Source organism: Fukomys damarensis, unplaced genomic scaffold, assembly GCF_012274545.1.
Source record: "Fukomys damarensis isolate Sample0158 unplaced genomic scaffold, DMR_v1.0_HiC HiC_scaffold_6, whole genome shotgun sequence".
NCBI classification, from domain to species: Eukaryota; Metazoa; Chordata; class Mammalia; order Rodentia; family Bathyergidae; genus Fukomys; species Fukomys damarensis.
Genome location: NW_022900918.1, coordinates 12,301,492 through 12,323,483, shown reverse-complemented (window position 1 = coordinate 12,323,483; position 21,992 = coordinate 12,301,492). Strand labels below are relative to the sequence as shown.

The 21,992-nt window shown below is 35.8% G+C and overlaps 1 protein-coding gene across 1 annotated transcript in view; it reads left to right on the top strand.

Moving 5' to 3' along the window:
• Window positions 1–21,992, top strand: part of Tbc1d4 (TBC1 domain family member 4) — a 205,130-nt gene that overhangs the window by 171,928 nt on the left and 11,210 nt on the right. Inside the window, 5 exon segments of the mRNA XM_033760923.1 lie at window positions 33–242; window positions 3,370–3,528; window positions 6,861–7,019; window positions 9,613–9,857; window positions 12,691–12,850. Coding sequence (XP_033616814.1) covers window positions 33–242; window positions 3,370–3,528; window positions 6,861–7,019; window positions 9,613–9,857; window positions 12,691–12,850 — 933 coding nt within the window.

The following is a 21,992-nucleotide window of genomic DNA, read 5'->3' as shown; positions in this document are numbered from 1 at the left end:
AAGGATGCCTCTCACGGTTTTCTTCTCTGCAGATGGACTGGACAGGAATGAGCTTTTGCCACTCTCACCTCTTGCGCCCACCATGGAGGAGGAGCCACTGGTTATATTCTTGTCCAGTGACGATGACCCAGAAAAGGTTGAAGAAAAAAAGAAATCAAAAGAACTAAAGAGTTTGTGGAAAAAAGCAATACATCAGCAAATCTTGTTGCTTCGAATGGAGAAAGAAAACCAGAAACTTGAAGGTTAGCTATTCAGACATTCTATTTGTTGAGTGATTCTGACATGGAAAAGATCAGCTTCATCTATTTGCATTTTTGTTTAATAGAATCAAAATGTCACGAGCTTGTAGGTTACATTTGGGTAATAAAGACTGTAGATAACATGAAATCAGTGTATTTGATATAAAAAACAATATCGTTGTGCATTATTTAAGAACAATATGAACCAGCAAATATTCTTCTTTTTCAACTAGTTATTAAAAAATCTATCTTCAAATCAATTGCTATTTTTAATGTTTTATAAATTTTCTATTTGAAAATCATTCGTCAATAATTTTATAATGGAATAATTTATAATGTCTCGAATAAGTTGTGTGATTGCTGTTTATGACACTAAATACTTTCCAATGCGTTTTTCAGCCTTTTGAAAGAATGATGCAGTTTGCCACAGTATTGATAGAACCACACAAGATGCCTAGTACCAAAAATCTGAAAAAATGTGTAAAAGCTTAACCTCAGTTGCTTGACCTAAAATGGCCTTGTTTTTTACATCTGTGAAATGAATTATTTTGCTTAAGTGAATCCTTTGACTTTTAAGGTTATTGGTTTCTCTCTCACTGGCTTTTATTTTATTAATCTTTCTAGAAGCTTTTTTAAATACAGATGTTCATATTTCTGAGTTTATTGTTACTACAGCTATATTCAAATCAATTTTGTTTTAACAATATTTTACTTTGCAAAGACCTGTTTTTTTAATTGCTATTTTTAAGCAGAATAAAAACCATAAAAATGTTAAATATTACTAGGAAATCCATCTTTTTTTAAACATTCAAACCTCAATTAATTATTATTGACATTGCTTTTAAAAGTTCTATGTAGGGCTGGGGATTTAGCTCAGTGGTTTGGTCGTTGGCCTCACAAGTGCAAAGTCCTGAGTTTGATCCCATGTAGGAAAAAAAAAGTTCTGTGTGACAAAATGCATATTTACTTACCCAAGTTTTCAGAAATCTCAGCAGGAATTTATATTTTTAAGTAGAACTCATAAACAGAAAAAAAATAGTTGAAAAAAGTCACCATTTCCTGAAAAAATTTGAAGTATGAAATTATATTTCATAGGGAATGTGTAGAAAAAATCCTGTTAAATACCAAAGAATAGTTTTATAATCACTGACTGAGCAGAACACAACCTTAGGGACTGTTTAGCTGGATTCTTCATCCTGTAGCCTGCAGTAGTTAGTGATCAGCTTGGGGAAGGTAAGAAGTTAACCGGAGGCCAGCGACAGACCAGTAGGACAAGTTCTGGGACTTAGCTTTGTTCTTCTTGGCTCTTGGGCTCTTCTGAATATGCCACGTATTTTAGCTATGGGTGTTAAAGAAATAAATGGTTTTAATAGAAATGATCACATGTCTTCATGGAGCCCAGTTGTACTGTGTAATTTTAAAGTATAAGAAAGGAAGGAGCTGATGTTTAGAATATTCTCCAAGAAAGCTTTATCAATTCTGTGTTCTTCTGTACTTAAATAACAAAGACAAAAGTAGTTTAGCCTATTAAAATTCTAAGCAGATGATCATTGTTTCTTTAAGGTTTTTTACAGTTATCGAATTGAGGGAATACTAACTCTTACCATTGTATCCTGAAGGCATATTGTACCATAAAGTAGGTATTTCAGATTGTCTCAAATGGACAAGGATTCAGAGAAGGAAATATTCTTTGCTCCCTTTGAAGCAAATCATTAGTAAAGCTGTATGCAGTATTATTTATCATTAGCTTTAGTAAACTCTCCCCTTTAAAAAAAATTAGGTGGCAAGCCAGGCGTGGTGGCGCATGCCTGTAATCCCAGCTCTCGGGAGGCTGAGGCAGGAGGATTGCTGTAAATTCAAGACCAGCCTGGGCTCCATGGTGAGTTCCAGGTCAGTCTCAACTACCTAGTGAAACCCTGCTAAAAAAACAAAACAAAACAAAACAAAAAAAACCCAAACAAACAACAAAAAAGGCGGTTATTATAGAAAGATAGAAAGCAAATATTGAGAAGCAAAGCTAAGCTGTGTTAGAATGCCATCTAGTGGTAGCTAGGAGAAATATTTTAATAGTGTGCTTCCTCTTTTGAGTGTGACTAGACTTTTCAGTAGGAGTATTTTGCTGTCCTGCTTGAAGAACAGTCTGTTTTTTAGATTAAAATATTCAGAACTGATTTCAAACACACTAAGTAATGAGTAACATTCCTTTTGCTATTGCTTTTGTGCTGCCGAGGGTTTTGGAGGCATAACAAAGATTTGTGTTGCAGAAGGCAAGGGGGCCAGAGAGGCATAAGGAGTGTCAGGGCACACAGACCACTCTTCAGAATTCCTGTTCAGGGGGACCCTAATGAAAGAAGGGAAGTGTGCTTACGGATCTGTTTTATTTTCCTCTTTTGGAGTCAATTAATCAAAATAAATACAAGTCAAGATAGTGATTGCTTTTGTGTGCAATTAATGAGTTCTGAACCCATATTTTAGGCCATCAAATGAAAAAGAGTGATGTATTATTTAAAAAGTGGAATTAGTGTTAATTTCAGTGAAATGAAAATTTAAGATTATTAAAAATAGAGGCCAGGTTATAGCTCAGTGGTATAGCATGCACTTGGTATGCACTAGGCTTTGGGTTCAATTTGTAGCACCAAAGGGAAAGATTGTTAAAAGGGAATAGTGAAACACTCTAGTAAGGGCAGGGGGAATAACTCTGGAAATGGAAAAAAATGGATGAACTTAGCATTGTTAAATATTTTTTAAGTTAAGGTTAGCATGAAGCATTGTCTTACATATATATAAAATATTAACACTTAAGTGGTGTTAATATAAGCGGTCACTTTTGAGGCTATTATATTTGTCAAAAAGTTGAAGTTATGACACAGCCAAATGGTTTGTTTTTAATGCTTAGCAGAATTACTATGTATGAGATGCGGGGTAAAACCTTCTTAGAAAGTAATGCATATATTTTCTCATATGAAATGACTCAAGGTCATTTAGGCCTCATATATTGTCCTAATTTTTAAAAAAAGTTTTTAGTGATTGACCCCTAAGAGTCATTGAGTGTGATTTTATTAATACTATAAAATGTTTAAAATACTGTTTTCCAACACATTGCTCTTAATAAGTTTATTTTCTTTTTTAGCAAGAAGAGATGAACTCCAGTCCAGGAAAGTGAAATTAGACTATGAAGAGGTCGCAGTATGTCAGAAGGAGATCTTAATAACATGGGATAAGAAGCTGTTAAACTGCAGAGCTAAAATTAGATGTGATATGGAAGATATTCACACTACTCTTAAAGAAGGTATTCGTGATAATTTCAATAATCTTTCTTTTTCAGAAAAAAACCTTAGAGAAGTTTTTGATTCTTTTGTAGCTCAGACATAATTTTGTGTGTGCTTTTGCTCAGAAAGGGAGGAAAGCAATTTGTTTCTGCTCATAATTTGGTAATGTGGTTGGTAAAGCAGTGGCGCTGATAAGAGATACTGCCGCCCAGGAGGTGGCAGACCCTTTTCTGCTCTCCTGCTTGCTTCATCCAGCTGTTTTCAGCTTTTCCCAAGGAACAAATGCGTACCTTGGTAAAAATCTTTGATCACTGCCATGAGAATAGTCTGTGCTTACAAACGTAACTCATTTCCATCCTTTTGTCCGAAGTGTATATTTACGTGTGTTTATATTTATACGGATGTGTGTACATCCACGGTGTATTTATATATACAGATTTACCTTATTAATCAGTCATTTCCCCCCCGTCCTCTCATTCCTTCATTTACTTTGGAGAAATCATTTTTATATAGCCACCATATTTTATTTACTTTTATATTATATTACTTGATATTTTAATGCCTGATATTTAAACATTTAAAATCAAAACAAAAATATGAATATTTTGTGTGCAATTTATGTGACCCAGATTTAAAATAGTAAAATGAGAGTCTTGCATGATGTGCATAAACTGGGTATAAAATAAAAAATTACAGAATACCTAAAGAAATCTGATGATCTTGTTTTAAAAGCCTGTGATAATGGGTGAAACTGTTGTACAGTTTAGATTAAGATAAGATGTATTTTGTAAAATGCCACATATCTTGTTCTTTTTCCTTGACTATTTGGAAATCCTAAAGATTTTCACTAAATACATTATTTGGGAGAGAAAATAGTGGTTATTGTAGTGTGTGTGAGCTGAAGGTCTCCTCATCCTTCGTGCGACTCTTAAGTCTGAGGGGCACTCAGTTCCTTTCCCTTGTGGGCACAGTGTAAACTTCTTCACGTTGCATCCATGGCCTCCGCAGTCTTTCCTTCTCCCGTCTCTCTGTGGACACTCTGCTTCTTGTACTTCGTATGTGTCCTGCAGAGAGCTGACCTACTTTGGGTTGTCTCTGTGTCCCACAGTAGTTCTTCCATGCAGTGTTCCAGCTCTTCTCCGACTCTTTCTTCCTTACCTCTCTACCTTCTGTGTCCCCTCTTTGCCATTCCCTCTTCTTAGTCCTCTTTTGTCCTCCCTTCCCTCTGTGCCTTTTAGGTCCTTCACACGACCCTCTTCCTGAAGTCATTGTTTGCCAATACTCTCAGCCTGGAGATTTCTATTCTCTCTTATGTCTCAGTTAAGATACCATTTCCTTAGAGCACCATCCCTGGTCCTCACAACCAAAATAAATCTGCTTTTGTATTGTTCTTTCTTACAATCACTTGTGCTTATCATAATTTATAATATTATACTAATACGTATGTTTGTTTAGTGTTTTTCTTGCTCCACTTGCACAGATAGCTCCCAAGATAGTATCTTACACAAGTCACCTATTGGATGGATGGGTGGATGGATAGATGGATGGTTGGGTGGATTGATGAATTAGGCTGATTTTCCTGAGAATGGATTTATTCATCTCTCTGAGATGAGGTATCCTCAGTGCCATCTCTCTGCTCAAATAATATCAGTGGCCCAATGAATGTTTGCGTAACTAACATGAATTAGCTCCTTGGAAATTTGTTCTTGTGTGGGTAGAGAAACAACCCACTCATATTAAGTACTAATTTATTAGTGGACTAATGAACATTATTCTCTAAAAATGACATTTTATGTGCTGTCATTCTTTCAATCACCAAATGGTTAAGTAGCAAGATATATTCTTGGATTTCATCCTTCAGAGATGAAAGTGTGTTCACTGTTTCTGTGGAACTCACCATCTACATTGGGGAAAATAGACAAGCATAGAGCCCAGAGTCAAATGCAAACCAACATGGCAACATTACAGTATGAATCAAATTGTATGCAAAAAAGGATTAACTGTTCTTAGAGATGACAGAGTTTCAGCAGAAAAAAAGTGACACTCAGGCTTTTCATAGAAATGAACAATAATAAACTGGGCCATCAAATAGCAGAACTTGGAATTCCATAAAGGCAACAGCAGGAGCAAGAAATTTGAGTGAACATAACCACAATCTTCTGGTGTATGGTAGGGTATGGGGCTAACAAAGGTAGCTTGGATCTGTATTGTGGGGCGGGGGACTTACAAATCAGGTCAAGGATGAGCTTTACCTGCTAGACGATAACATTTCTACATTTTGCAAATGCTGGGATCAGCCAGAAGAGATTACTGATTTTAAACCTTCCTTTTACCAGGTGGAGCTAAGGAACTTGTTCAGATCTAATTTTTTTTTTTTTTTTGGGTACCGGGGATTGAACTCCGTTCCTTGTGCTTGCCAGGCCGGCCACCGAACCGCTGAGCTAAATCCCCGGCCCTTGTTCAGATGTAATTTAATGAACTGAAAATTCTTACGAAGTAAAATAAAGTTACCTATACATTATAGGATTAAATTTTTGTCCTTCCCACACTTCCTGTCTTTTCACATGAAAACATAATTTTAGCATACTTTCAACTAACAATCTTTGTATTTAAAGCATAATAGGGTTAATACTGTAAGTGTCAAGCATTTTCTTCATAATGAATGAATGCAGTTCTGGAATGCTTTAGTTATACCCTCTTATTATGTTTACTGTTTTTATTATTTTGTCCTTTATGACCATATAAGAATGCTTTTTCATTATTTTTTTACAAAATTACTTGTGGATGACAAACATTTAGAAATTATAGTATGAGCATTAGCATTTGTTGCTGTCTTCAAGCCAAATAAAAGGAGAAAGCAAAAATAAATTTGGGGATTACAGGATTTGGCTTCTAAAAGCAGTCTGAGAGTCCTAACTCTATATGCCACTTACTAGCCATGTGAACTTGAGAAAATTACTCAATCTCTTTCTGTACCAACTTTCCAGTCTGAAAGGTGATACTAACAGTAATTAGCTATCTCATAGCATTTTTCTCTTTGTGAATGACAGTGCGCAGTAGTTTAAAATTCTTAATAAATCTTTTATTAGGTGGTCAATCTATTGATTGATGTTATTGCTAATATAGCTATTATTATCACATTTTGAGGGCTTTCATTTGCAAGACGTCAGGAGCTATAGAATTAAACTTGCCAAAACACATGCATCACCATATTGTACTGTGTGACCTGAGGATGGCATGCAGGACAGGACAGCTGCTGTTTTCAGGAATTACGTAGTTCACCAACTACAGTTTACCAACTTTATTCCAGGGCTCAAGGCTTTGCTTTTTTAAAAAATCTCTTTGATTATAGGAGTTCCCAAAAGTCGCCGAGGAGAAATTTGGCAGTTCCTAGCTTTACAGTACCGTCTAAGACACAGATTGCCTAATAAACACCAACCTCCTGACACATCCTACAAGGAGCTTCTAAAGCAGCTCACTGCTCAACAGCATGCGATTCTTGTGGATTTGGGTATGTGTGTCACTGATTATAATTATGCACGTGAACAAGTTTTTGGTTTTTTATTGGTTGTCATTGATAGAGAGGATCTGTTGATACCTGCAGAGCTGCTGGCCATCTTCTCTTCTGAAGGCACCACGAATGCCTGAGTATAAAATGAAGTTTTCATTCCAAAACTTTCTCGCTGAAAGGGAATTGTCTCATAATCAAACCACAGCAAAGGTCATATTATGGGGAACTCTCAGTTACTGTATTTTGAACAAATGACCTGTTTGGGATGGGCAATTATATCTTAACCAGGGCTGATGTTGAACTAAGTTAAAATGGGTTAAAAGGAGATTAAAAAAAATTTAACAAAGCTGTATTAAGAATTCTTGTACATCCTGATAAAAACAAGCCTTTAGGTATCTTTTTCAAGAGCAATGCAGTAGTTGCCTGCCTTTGGCCCCAGGAGTGACTGGGTGGTTCTGGAAAGCATGCAGGAGTAGATGCAGCCAGTGCCAGGTGGACCAAGCTACTCTTTACAAAAAGAAAGGGAGGGGGTCACTTTTTAGGACCCCTGGAAAAAGCAATACAATAAGTAATGATGTGGAAGTCATGAACACCACCTATCACCATGGATAGAAAACTGTCTCAAGCTGACGGATGGGTACTTACTTATGCCTGGGGGAGAATTTCAAGTATCAGCACCATAAAGCAATCATTTTAATGCTGAATTTCAAATAAATTGCAGTAAATAAAAATGGTATGATTGAAAAATTATATTGACTATTTCTAACATATTATATACACTTTATTATTTTAAAATGGCTAAGCATTGTTATTTAACTATTTCATGAGTACTGAAAGTTGTGATACATTTCAGGTGGCCAGATATGTTACTCAAATCCTGAGGGTAAATAGGGGATTGCTTTGAATTTGGCATAATCTTATGTTAGAACTTATAAAAATATCACTGACCAAACCTGAGTTTTTAACCTCTGCTTCTTTTGGGTATCAAGCAGCTTTTATTAGGAAAGAGCCCAGTTCAATTAAATCCTTTTTGGGTGCAATAAAATTAAAATGGGCACAGTTAAAAAAAAGTTGAACACGAGTTGTGGTCCAAGTTGTATCACTAACTGTGATAGACTAGTTGCTTTTTTTGGCGGGGGGTACCAGGGATTGAACTCAGGTCCTTGCACTTGCAAGGCAGGCCACCGAACTACTGAGCTAAATCCCCGGCCCTAGACTAGTTGCTTTGCCTCTGTCTCTAACTCTTCTCTGTTAGGTGGGGACTTTGTACTAACCAGTCTGTGTCGACCCATGCCATAAATGATCTATGACCGTAAATCATTGATAACCAGTAGTGAAGGCTTGTGGTCAGGATAAACCCACATATGCTAATAATGAGGGAGATGATGAGATTGGTTTTCAGGGACAGGCTGGTGAGACAGAAATGGAGCTAGAGTGAAACTTCTTGGATAGACAGTGTATTTATAGTTTTCTTTAGAAAAATTTTTAAGAGAGAAACATGACACTTTTAAAAATTGCTTAGTTCACTGTTTGTAGCCATCTGTGTCTCTGCAGCATATGCTTGTTATTTTCTCATTTCTTCCCCTTACTCTGCACACTTAATTTTATCAGTTCCTGTTTAAAAAAAAAATCACTTTTAAGCATATGTAGTAGAAGACATTTTAAAATCTGGCATTCTTGCAAATTCTAACTGACACGAGTAATCATTTCACAATCATTTCCTGTGTAGTACAAAGGAAATCCCGGACCAGTGTATACGGCCTTGGTGGAGAGGACTGGTCTGTGTTAGTGTTTAGTACAGGCTTTTTAAGGATGCAGGACTGAGTTCATTTGCTAGCTGGCATCTCCCTTGTAACTACACTCAGAGGTAAATTTTATAGGGGAATTTATTTGAAATTCAGCACAACCTTTTACTGTCCTTGCTCTTGTTGGACATAAATGTGTCATTTTTGGTTATGTTGAAAAAAAAGGGGGTCTACATGGTTTATGGAAGTCTTTGAAAGAACAGATACCAAAGGATATTTGAAAAAGAGATATTTTCTAAATGATAAACTGAACACAAAGCAAAACAAAAGCTGGAAAGTCTTTGCAGTGTCTTACTACAAGAAAAGCAGGGATACTTCTCTTTATGGACTACTAAGACTTCTTTTTAAATAACATGATATCTCCTATGGAACTCTGATTTCACTTAGGGGGTGATCTGTATATGCATTTAGAACTTGCCTTGAATTATAGTCAGGATAAATTTTATGTGCTGTACTCATAGGATCTCGCCTGGATATGTTTGTGGATTTTATTTTATTGTTTTGCTAGAAAGAAGTACTGGCTAGCAAAAACTGTTTGCCCTTGTATTATATATGTGGTGTTAGGATGGTAGCCTGGCATGTAAGACTTGATAGACACAGAGACAGACAGAGACAGAGACAGAGATAGAGTGACTGACTCTTAGGTGAAACACTTACTCAACTTACTCATTGGAGAGTGTTCATTTATTTATTCCTGGAGCTTATTGAATTGCATGAATTGTATTTTCATCCTGGTCTCCAAAGCATCAGAACATCTGAAAACGATTTTCTCTACTTTTCCTCTGCAGGAAGGACGTTTCCTACTCATCCTTACTTTTCAGTACAGCTTGGGGCTGGGCAGCTATCACTCTTTAACCTTCTGAAAGCATATTCTTTGCTGGACAAAGAAGTGGGCTACTGTCAGGGGATCAGCTTTGTGGCGGGAGTCCTGCTTCTCCACATGAGTGAAGAGCAAGCCTTTGAAATGCTGAAATTCCTCATGTATGACCTAGGCTTCCGTAAGCAGTACAGACCGGACATGACATCACTTCAGGTGAGGTGGTGGCTTTTCATGCGGGTGGCTTTTCCTGGAAGGCTCTTACCAGCAATCTTGGCACCAGCTCTCTTCTGACTTGGAGTTTGCAATGAAGGAAATTTGTACTTACTGTCTCAGAACTTTGGCAAATAATGGGGCATATTTTAGTTTACTTTGGAGTACACAGTGCATATTCCCAAGGTCACATAATCACAGTGACTTGGCAGCTAGCTGATGCATATTAATTTGTTTATTAACAGGTCAAATAATGACTATGAAATGTTTCATCTTTTACTTTTTTTTCCTAAACAGTTTGCTTATACTTCATTGGCATCATTGTAAGGACTTAACGCAGACTTTTAGGAACAACAATTTGATAGTATCATTAGAATTTCAAACAATGGGAGCCACACCTGGTGGTGCAGCCCTGCAATTTCAGAACTTTGGGAGGTAGATAGAGGTGGGAAGATCACAAGTTCCAGTTCAGCTTGGGTAATTTAGAGACTTAGGAAAACCCTGTCTAAAAATAAAAAGAGGAAGGAGGCTGGAGAGCTAGCTCAGTGTGAAGGTCCTAGCTTTAATCCCCAGTTCTGAAAATAATTTTGTTTTCAAAGCATGGAAAGTACCTGTGAATCGTGTTTGATTGTGGACCATAACCAAAAAGATGCAGGTGTCAGAGTTTTTAAAATGCAGCGATTTCTCCACTGAAAAATTCTTTAGCTATTTGACATGACAAAAACTCATATAAATTAGGTTTATAAATTGACATTACTTGCAAATACTACAAAATGACTTGTATTACTAATTTTGAAAGTGGCTATGTTTGAAAATCTTTGAAGGCAACATTCTTATAGGCTATAATATTAAGGACCTTACAAAACTTTATTTTAAGACAGTAGACAGATCTTTGCACTTTATAAAGTGAGGTATAAAACATTTTCACTTTCTAGAACAAAATAGTGCTTTGTTCCAATCAGTACAACTTTCAGAAGTGTACATAAATGCCTATTCCAGTGGGCTGAGATTTTCTCGATAGCATTTCTGATTTCTTGCTTTACTGGTGGTGAGCGTGTGTACTCCGGACTCATATTTCACTTACCTTATCTGTAAAATGAGGTTGAATTCTCTTTCACCTTCAAATATTTACATTTTTTCATGTTTTTTATCTATTGATTTCTACGCTGGGTGTAAAGTGGTATCTTTTTCTCTGAACTCATTAGTCTTTTCTTTGTCCCTCTTTTCTTCTACCCCCTTACCTTTGCATCTCCCTTGACTTGTCTCTTACATCTGGAACTTTGCCACGTTACTGGTAAAGAATAATAGGAGATTATTCATTTTTAACAAACAGGATTTCATTATTAAAGCTTCTTTTGAAAGAAGCTTAAATTTTCTTTTCTTCATCTGCTCACATAGATGTTAATGGAAGAAATGTCCTTAATCCCAAGTTTAGAAGATGGGAGTGGGGGAGAGGTATAAAGTAATAGAGAGCATTATACACTGCACCATTGCTTCTTTGTTATGGTCACAATTGTACAAGAAAATCGGAATGCCTGTGATGAAATACTTTCTTTTTTATCTGTTAATTACACTTGCTTGGATTCCAAAGAATTAGTTTCCAAAACACCAGTTCTTCTGTTGATAAATGCCACTGTGTCTCATTTCTGAACTACAAGGGAAATGTATGATATTTTTCAACTTGGCTTATTGAGATATTAATCAGATTTAAAAACTTCCATGTTTAACTTTAGCTAAGCTGCTTATTTTATCGTTATGACTTCCTGTGGCTCTTTGATTTCCTCCTTTTACAGTTTCTATGGAAATTTAGTTTCCAAATTTATGTATTATAGATAATAGTCAAACACAATTTGCTGCATTTATGTATATCATGGCACCTTTTCATCAAAGGTGTCACCTCATGTATGGGTTTATGCTCTGGAAACAATTACTGAATTAAAAATATATTAGGTTATTTGTAGGTATTTTCATAGTGCTACCTTTGTAAGAGTGATATTTTAAGGATTTCTTCTTGGGAAAGAAATTCTTCTGAATTTAATGAAACACTGGCTACATTTCACGCCAAAATGTCAGGCTTATGTCATAGACCACAGGACCACCCCACTGCACAACTCACAAATGTATTATTTACAGTTGCTTTATGTTTTATGTCACAGACAGAAGAATTTAAAAGTTGTCATACAATGTCTTTAAAATATCTTTTGAAATATTGGTAATCAACTCAGTAGACAAATGAAACATTTTTTCCTTCTAATTCTAGAAATATTCAGAAACAGCTGCACTTTTTATTTTAACCCCCTTTGTTATGAAAAACATGTTATTGGAATAACTTGGATATTAGAAGAAACCTCTCAAGCTTCTTGCCTGGGACATTCTAAGCCTCCATTCCATCTTAGCAATGTAGCTTCTCTGGGGGGACTTAGCTGGAACTCTGTCATAAATCAAATTCGGGCCCTGAAAATAAAGCCAAGGTTTGCTTCTGCAGTGAACATACAGGGTCTCTATAATGGAGGCCAGGAGAGTTCAGGTTAAATTCCAAAAGAAATGCCCTCTTCAAGGGGGGAAACTATTATTCCCATGTATGTCCATGATACTCAAACAACCATAATAGAAAACCGTGCTCAAGAGACTTAGAGTGACATACTTTATAAACTCAGTTGAGTGAACCTTGAATATCAGCTTTAAAATAATAATGAAAATAAAGTCATAATACTGTTACTCATTATTGAATATATATGGGTTGTTATTAAATATTAGAATAATAAGGCAAGTTAGTATATTTTATGCAAATCAAAAATGTGTAATATTTCATTTTTCTTCTTCAAATTAACTGTAGATTCAAATGTACCAGCTATCCAGGCTCCTCCATGACTACCACAGAGAGCTCTACAATCATCTTGAAGAAAATGAAATCAGTCCCAGTCTTTACGCTGCCCCTTGGTTCCTCACATTGTTTGCCTCTCAGTTTCCATTAGGATTTGTAGCCAGAGTTTTTGGTAAGACATTCTTATTATTAAATGGATAGTGTTGTTTATTCCAGGAACTATACTTCGAGCCATGTGGTACCGCGACTATTTTATCAGATGTTACACAGACTAGCAAATTGCTAGTAGAATTAAATAAATGTGCTTGGTTCTATTCTGCTAGTAACTTAAAGCCTTATTAGTCTTATATAAAATTAAGATTCGGTAGAAAAAAATGGACCCGTGTTTGAGTATACAGTAGTGGAGCTCTTGTTTTTATTTTTGCTTCAAAATTAGAGTATAGTTTTTAAAATCTAGATGAGGGACATACACCACATGTTTTTTCCGGTATTTAAATACATCCTCATATCACTATTTTGTTTTGTTCTTTTCCCCCTTTTTCCAGTTGTCTTCTTGAATGTGAGTTCAAAACACAGAGAATCATCTTCTCTAGCTGGGTCAATGGAAATTCTTATTACCAATGTTATTTCTAATGGGTTTTTCAGTCTGACTTTTGGTTACTAACGCTGTCAATTTGATGCCTATTTCATGATTAAGTGACACTTCTTTTATGTCTGTGTAGGACGTGTCACCACCTCTAAAATTGGGTGGTTCAGTGGGAAACATTAAACATAGGCAGGGGGAATTATTGAGCACCTGTGTTGCTCTGATTAGGGTGCTTGAAACTAGGGGAAAAAAAAAGAAAGTATGATTCATGCTCCTTTTGGGGGCATCTAGTAAACCTGTTTACAAGTTTTACAAGTTGACAAGGCTTGTCTCAGTCTGTCTTTTAAAAAGCAAAAAATTGTAAACAACTCTTCAGTAGAGGTTTGTTCTAATGATGTTTGGGCTCAGTAGTGTCAGAGAGGGCTCCCACAGGTTTTTATTCTGCTCTTCTATCTGGTAGCCATGGTAAAAGTCATCAGTGTCCATTCTCAACTGTGCTTTTGCTAAATTAGTGCTTGTCATTAAATTAAAGTATTGACCAACTTGTAGGTCATGACCAGCATTATAAAAAAAGAAATAAAATACAGCTCAGTGAAAATATTAGAGAATAACAAATAGAAAAACTACTTATTGGGGAAACTTCAGGTTTTTTCTTCCCGTTAAGTTTATTAGTACATTTAAAGCAAACAATACAGTTACATTTATCATTGGGATCTTGTACCTTTACATGATATAGCTTGGTTCTGCCCCACCCCATGCCTGCCCTCCCTTCACCCCCTTCACCCTTCTGTATTTACAGAGTTCGTTTCCATTTCTTCCTTTTTCATATTTTTACTTTTCCCTTATTTCCTTTCCCCACCCCTTCCCACTTCTCCTTGAGCCATTTTCTTTCTATTTCACTCTATTAATTATACCATTTAAACCTTATTTAGGGCTGGGGATTTAGCTCAGCAGTTCAGTAGCCTGCCTTGCAAGCACAAAGACCCAAGTTCAATCCCCGGTACCAAAACAAAAACAAAAACCCTTATTTACACTTTTAGTTTTTCACACCAGAGAAACTATTCAGTATTTACTCAATGTGTGTCCTATTTATTTCACTTGAGTATAGCCTCAGTGTACATCTGCATGTCTCTTAATTTCTCATTCTTTTTTTTTTTTGAGACAGGGTCTCACTATGTAGTTGAGACTGACCTGGAACTCACTATGTAGCCCAGGCTGGTCTCGAACTCACAACAATCAGCAATCCTCCTGCCTCAGCCTCCCGAGTGCTGGGATTATAGGCTTGCACCACTATGCCCAGCTAATTTCTCATTCTTTATGGCTGAGTAGTACTACACTTTATAGAAAAAACACCTCTTCTTTATACAGTCTCCAGCTGATGGGCAGTTGAGTTGTTTCCAAGTTTTACCTGTTCCAAACTGTGCTACTAAAAACATGGGTATGCATATATGACTCTGTATGATTCTTTTAATTCTTTGAAGAGATACCCAGAAGAGGGATAGCTGGGTCAAATGGAACCTCTAATCCTAGTTCTTCAAGATATCTCCATATTGATTTCTATAGTGGTTGCACCAGTCTGCACTCCCACCAATGGAGAAGGGTTGCTTTCTCTCCACAACCCAACCAGCATTTATTATTGGTCAATTTCTTGATAGCAGCCATTCTTTCTAGGTTAAGGCGGAATCTCAGTGTTTTCATCTGCATCTCTCAAATGACCAGAAATGTTAAACATTTTTCATATATTTATTTTCTGCTTTTACTTGTTTGTCTGAGAAATGTCTCTTCATTTCACATGCCCATTTTTGAATCAAGTCTTTGTATTTGGGGTGGTCTGATATTTTTTAGTTCTTTATATATTCTAGATAGCAGTCCTTTGTCTGAGGAACACTGTTAAAATTTTTTTCCCACATTGTAGGTTGTCTCAGCTCTGTTGGTGGTTTCTCTTACACTTTAAAAACTTTTTAATATAATGAGATCCCAGTTGTTTATTCTTTGTGCAAGTTCTCATGCTGCTGAGGATTTGTTCATAAAGTCTTCTCCTATGCCAGTGTCTTCAAGAGTTCTACCTAATTTACTTTCCAGTAAGTCTAGTGTTTCTATTTTGAAATTTAGATCTTTAATCCTCTTGGATTTTAGTTTAGTTCATGGTGAAAGATAGGGATCTAGATTTAATCTTTGGCAAATTGAAATCCAATTTTTCCATTTATTAAAGAGGCTATCTTTCCTCCAGTGAGGATGGTTGGCTCCTTTGTCAAGGATGAGGTAGCTGAGTACATCTGGTGTTGTTTCTGCATCTTCTAATCTATTCCATTGATCATTGGGTCTGTTTCTTTGCCAGTACCATGCTGTTTTTATCACACTGGCTTTGTAGTATAGTTTCAAGTTGGGGATTGTGATATCCCTTGACATGTCTCTGTTGCCTGGAATGGCTTTTGCTATTCTAGGTCTCTTCTATTTCCAAATGAATTTTTGGATTGTTTTATAAAGTTCTGTGAAATATACTCTTGGGATTTCAATTGGTTATTGCATTGAATCTGTATAGAAATTTTGGAAGTATGGCCATTCTCACTATGTTGATTCTTCCTACCCAGGAGCAAGGGATGTCTTTCCATCTTCTTATATCCTCTTCTATATCCTTTTTCAGAGTGTTGTAATTTTCAGTGTAGAGGTCTTTTGTCTCCTTTGTTAGATTGATTTCTAGATATTTCATTTTTTAAATGTAATTGTAAAAGGAATTATTGCCCTAATTTCTCTCTCAATGAGTCTGTTATTTGTGTACAAGAAGGCTATTGATTTTTGAGTGTTGACCTTGTATCCGGCTACTCTACTGAATCTGTCATTTAAGTCTAGAAGTATTTTGGAGGAGTTTTCTGGGTCTTCAATGTAGTGTATCATATTATCAGCAAATAGTGACAGTTTAACTTCTTCCTTTCCTATCTTTCTTCCTTTTATTTTTCTCGTCTAATTGCTGTGGCTGACGTTTCTAGAACTATAATGAACAGGAGTTGTGACAGTGGACATCCTTACCTTGTTTCTGATTTTTAACATGAAGAGTTTTAGTTTTTGACCATTTAGAATAATATTGGCTGTTGGTTTTTCTTAGATAGCCTTTATCAAGTTTAGATAAAGACCATCTATTCTAATTTTCTGTAGGGGTTTTATCATGAATGCATATTGAATTTGGTCAAATGCTTTTTCTGCATCTGTTTAATGATCATATGGTTTTTGTCCTTTACTCTGTTAATTTAGTGTACTACATTTATTGATTTTACATTTGTTGAGCCATCTTTGCATCCTTGGGATAAATCCAACTTGGTCAGGATGTATGATCTTCTGTATTCTGTTTGCCAGTATCTTATTGAGGATTTTTGCATCTGTGTTAATTGGGGATAAGTAGTTTTCTTTTTTGTTGGTCTTTCCCTGGTTTTGGAATCAAAGTAATACTTGCTTCCAGGAATGAATTTGGAAGTATTGCTTCCCTTCCAATTTCATTGAAGAGGTTAAAGAGTGATAGTTCTTCTCTAAATGTCCTATAGAATTTAGCAGTGAAGCCATCAGGACCTGGGCTTTATTTTTGTTGATAAATTTTTATCTACATTTTTAATTTCACTGAGTGTAATTGGGGTGTTTAGACTTTTTATATCTTCTTTGTTCAACTTTGGCAGTTCATATGTATCTAGGAATCTGTACATTTCTTCTGTATTTTCCATTTTATTAGAGCACAGGTTTTCAAATTAGGTATTGATTTTCCTCTGGATTTCTGGTGGATCTGTTGTGACTTCACCTTTTTCTTTCCTAATTGAATGAATTTGAATCTTTTTTTCCCTTTTTTCGATAAGGATGGCTAAGGCTTTATTAATTTTATTTACTCTTTTGAAAAACTATTTGATTCATTGATTTTGTTTTGTATTGTTCTTAGTCTCCATTGTATTAATTTTTGCTCTGATCTTTATAATTTCCTCCCTTGTATGAGCTTTTGGTTTGTCTTGCTCTTCTTTTTGTAGGAGCTTAAGATTAAGCATTAGGTGGTTTATTTGAGCTTACTCTGTTTTCCTGGTATGGGCATTTATTGCTATGAATTTCCCTTGTAGAATTGCTTTCATTGTGTTCCATAGATGCCTGTATGTTGTATTGGCATTATCATTTAATTGTACAAACTGTCTAATTTCTTCTTTAATTTCCTCTGTGACCCAATGGTTGTTCAGCTGGTGTTATTTAATTTCCATGTGTTTGTGAAGTTTTTGAGGTTTCTTAGGCTGTTGATCTCCAGTTTAATTGCACTATGGTCTGATAATATACATGGGATAATTTCAATTCCTTTTGCATTCACTTAAGCATGTTCTATGAGCTAGCGTGTGGTCTGTTTTGGAGAATGACACATATGCAGCTGAAAAGAATGTATATTCTGATTTTGTGGGATGGAACACTCTGTAGACATCTACTAAGTCCATTTGTTCTAAGACTTGGTTCAGTTCTGTTATTTCATTGTTGATTTTTTTGTTTAGATGATCTGTCTGTGTCTTCAGTTCTGTTATTTCATTGTTGATATTTTTGTTTAGAATATCAGTATTGAGGTTCCCCCACTATAATTGTATTAGTACTTATTTTGTTTTTCATATCCATTAATATTTGTTTTGTATACTTGGGGGCATTAGTATTCCGAGCATATATATTTATGATTGTCATTTCTTCCTTTTGTATTGTTCCCTTTACAAGGATGTCGTGGCCTTCTTTGTCTTTCTTAATTAGTTTTGGTTTGAAATCTACTCTGTCTGCAAATAAGATAGCTACCCCTGCTTTTTTCTGGGCACCTGTCGCATGGAGAACTGTTTTTCATTCTTTTACTCATAGTCTATGAATTTCTTTGTGGATTAAATGGGTTTCTTATATACAGCATATTGTTGGATTTTGCATCTTAAACCATTCTGCCAGCTGTTTCTTTTGATAGGTGAATTGAGGCGAATAACATTCATGGTTATAACTGTTATGTATTGATTTGTCATTGTCATGTTATTTTCCTGTTTTTGGTTCTTTTATTTTTTATTTTTCCCTCTCTTCCTTTAATTTCTTGCCTTACCTTGTATATTTGTTTTTGGCCCTTATGGAGTTGTAGCCTTCATTTTGTTTTTCCAGGATAGTGTTTAGAATTGTTTGGAGTGATGGTTTGGTGTTCATGAAATCTCTCAGGTGTGCTTTGTCGTGGGAGTATCTTCTTTCCACATCAACTTTTTTTTTTTTTTTTTTTGGTACTGGGGATCGAACTTGGGTCCTCGTGCTTGCAAGGCAGGCGGTGGAACTACTGAGCTAAATCCCAGGCCCAACTGATCAATTTTGAAAGATAATTTTGCAGGATACATCACTCTAGATTGGAGGTTATTTTCTTTTAGGACTTGAAATACCTCACTCCAGGTTCTCTTTGACTTGAGGCTTTGCATTGAAAAGTCTGCTGTGATTCTGATGGGCTTTCTTTTGCATGTGTTTTGTTTGTTTTCTCTAACTGGTTATAGTATTTTGTTCTTCTGTTGGGTTTCGGGATCTTGATTATTATATGTCTAAGTGTAGATTTTTTGATCATGGCTATTGGGAGTCCTATATGCCTCACATATCTGTGTGTCAATTTCTTCCCCTCTGTTTGGGAAGTGTTCTGTCGTTAATTCTGTGAAAAGTTTTTTCATGTCATTTGTACTTTCTCCTGCAACTTCATGGATTCTATCAATCTTATATTATTCGTCTTTACATCATCTAGGATTTGTTGGATCGATTTCTCATGATCCCTTACTGTTTTTAAGAGATCTCTCTTTTCATGGTCACTGACCACCATTCTGTCTTCTATATCTTATATGCTGTCCTCAAATTGGCTCAGAGTGTTTTGTATACTTTTAATAGAGCTTTTATCTCCTGGATATCTGTTTGAATATGTTTCATGGATTCCATTTCTTTCCTGGGTTGGTTATTGAAGGTTTCCATTTCTTTCCTATGCTGGGCACTCATGGTTTCCATAATGGTACTGAGCTCATCTATTTTTAAAAATCTGTTTCTGTTTGAAAGTCTCTAATCATGTCTTTCATTTTTCTCACTGTCTCTGTGGTTATCTGTGAAATATTTCTGTTTTGAATTTTTCTAGAGCCTCACTTATGTTTTGTTGCTTCCTGTACTATCGGTTAAGTCCAGATGGTTAACTGTTAGACTTTTCCACCTCATTTCCCCCAGAGTTTACCTTTGGTGAGGTGAAAGTCTGTGTTTGTACCTTATTTAAATGTCTTCTCATTTCTATTTTTGTTGTTGGTCCTGTCCTTGGTTTAATTTCTGGGTTAATACTTCAATCTTCCAGATATAGCTGGTCTTTAAGGTTTGAGTCTGTAATGACTCTGAGGCATTCTCATTTTCATTATATCAGAAAGGACAGCTGATGAGATCAATCACAACACCTTAGCCCAAGTGATACAATTAGCAACACAATAGCATCAAGCACAGCTCAGAAAATGACAATTTGTGCTAGTTATTAATCTATTATCTTTAACTTTGTGAATTAAATCAGAATTCAGGACCAGCTCAAAATATGTGTATAGTGAATAAACTCTTCAGTATAGCAACTTTATCCTTCAGGATGGGGACTTAGAAGGAGCTGAGGAGGGAGGAATAGATAGGATAGAGAAAAGCAGAAGTGCGGTCAGAGGACCCAGGAAGATCACACAAACTTTAGGAAGCTGTTGAAGAGAAGAGGAGAAGAGAGTATAAAATATACACAAGAACAGAACTAAGAGCAATAGGGAGGCTAGAGACTTTAATCACTTTCTTTGAAAACCAATGGAAATTGAGAGAAGGAAAAAGAAAAGAAAAAGAAAGAAAATAAATTCAAATTAGGATAGGAACAGGAACACATAGGGAGAGATGAAGATCAAGGTGGGAGAGAGGGAAAGAAATGAAAAGAAAAAGATTTTTAAAAAGGAGAAACACTTGAGAAAAGAAAAAGATAAAAAATTTTAAAATGGTTAAAGATAAGAGCAAAATATGACTTTGAAAATGAAAAAAATACAAATAGAGGTAGAGGGCCTCCTTCAGGGTATGCCTCTGTTGACACAATAGACAGTGTGGGCAGGAGTATCCAGGTCTAAGGTAATTAGTCTCAGCAAGCCAGCAGTTTTCCCCTGAGGTTCACACTGATTTCTGGCTGCAAGGCCCAAGTTGAGATCGCTTACCTCTTGCTGGGTTGAACTCTGCAAGGTTCTCCTGCAGGTTCCAGTTGTCTTTCCCCTGAAGTTATACCAGGTTCTGGTCTGAGGTGCTGGTCCCATTGACTTACCATCTGTAGTGGTGTGATGTGCCTTTATCGCAGAGATTTTCTTCACTTTTCCAGTGGGCTTCAATTTTCATCTAGGAGCCTCAGAGAGGCCCTCTTTCTCTTGTTCTTGCGACTGGGGTGGGGGTGGACACGGACACCTTGGCTGGGCCAACCAGAGGGTCTCCTGCTACTTCCCTGTTCCTCTGTTGCTCTGTGCCAAAGGGGCGGGCCCACCAGAGGGTCGAGGAAACTTCAGTTTTGAGGAAGTATGTGTAACTTGTGCATATAACACATTATAATTTTCAGAGTCTTATGGGGAAGGCTACATTAGTTGGAATATAATTTGTAAAGAAATTGTAGCATAAGCATAAAATCAAGTTGTGGTAAATCAAGTGTTTGCCAGATTTCTCTTGTTTACTTAATAGACACGATTTTTTTTTCTCCAGTGAAATTTTCTCTGGAGGTTGAGTTCCTATTAATGAGTCTTCTAAAAGTCTTTTTGTATATGTGGTTTTCAGAGAAATGTATACAATGCTTTTATATATGTATTTCATTGTCAAATGATAGATATTTCAGGGTATTTCTCATTGACTTATCCTTGAAAGATTATCAGGAGTTCAAGAAACAAATGTTCTTAGCAGTCTGTCCCTTGCTATGAGGTTATGACTGAAACTATCATGATACTCAATGTATATATGATACTCAAAGTTTTCCTTTGAATTCAGTGAAAAACAGACTGTCATGAAAAGATGCAAGAGAAAAAAGAATGACCATATTTGAAATAATTCTTGCACATTTCCCTTTTTAAATATCTCCACTGTATATTTTTGACAGAGAATGGTATATTTATTGAGAAAAATTTTCATTTCATTTTCAAAACTATTGCATTTGCAAGGAATCAGAGTTTAGAGAAAGGGAACCTTTTCTTTTTTCTCTTCTGATAATTTGTTACTTGTTTTGATTTTAAAGCTTTTTTCCTTCAATTTTCTCCTCATAGATTTACATATCAATTGGCTCATTTGCTTTCTTATTATGAGTTTGAATAATAATTAGTTATGTTTTGTTTTTATGTTCTGTTGTGAAGAAAAATTTAAATATTTGTTTGAATCTTTGAGAGTTACTCATCCTCTACTAAATTTTCTATTCAAAGTATAAGTAACACATTGATCACCACATATATATAATTTGTTCTTTTTACCTTAGCCTCATCTGAGATTTCTATTTATTTATTTATTTATTTATTTTTTTTATTGAGTTTATTGGTACATTTAGGGATACAGTACAGTTACATTCATTGTTGGGATCATGTACCTTTACATGGCAAGTCTTGATTCTCATTTTTTCCCCTTACCTCTGCCCTCCCTTCACCCCATCCTCCCCTCCCCATCTACAAACACTTTATTTTCATCTTTTCATTCTCTCACATTTTTTTCTTTTCCCTTTTTG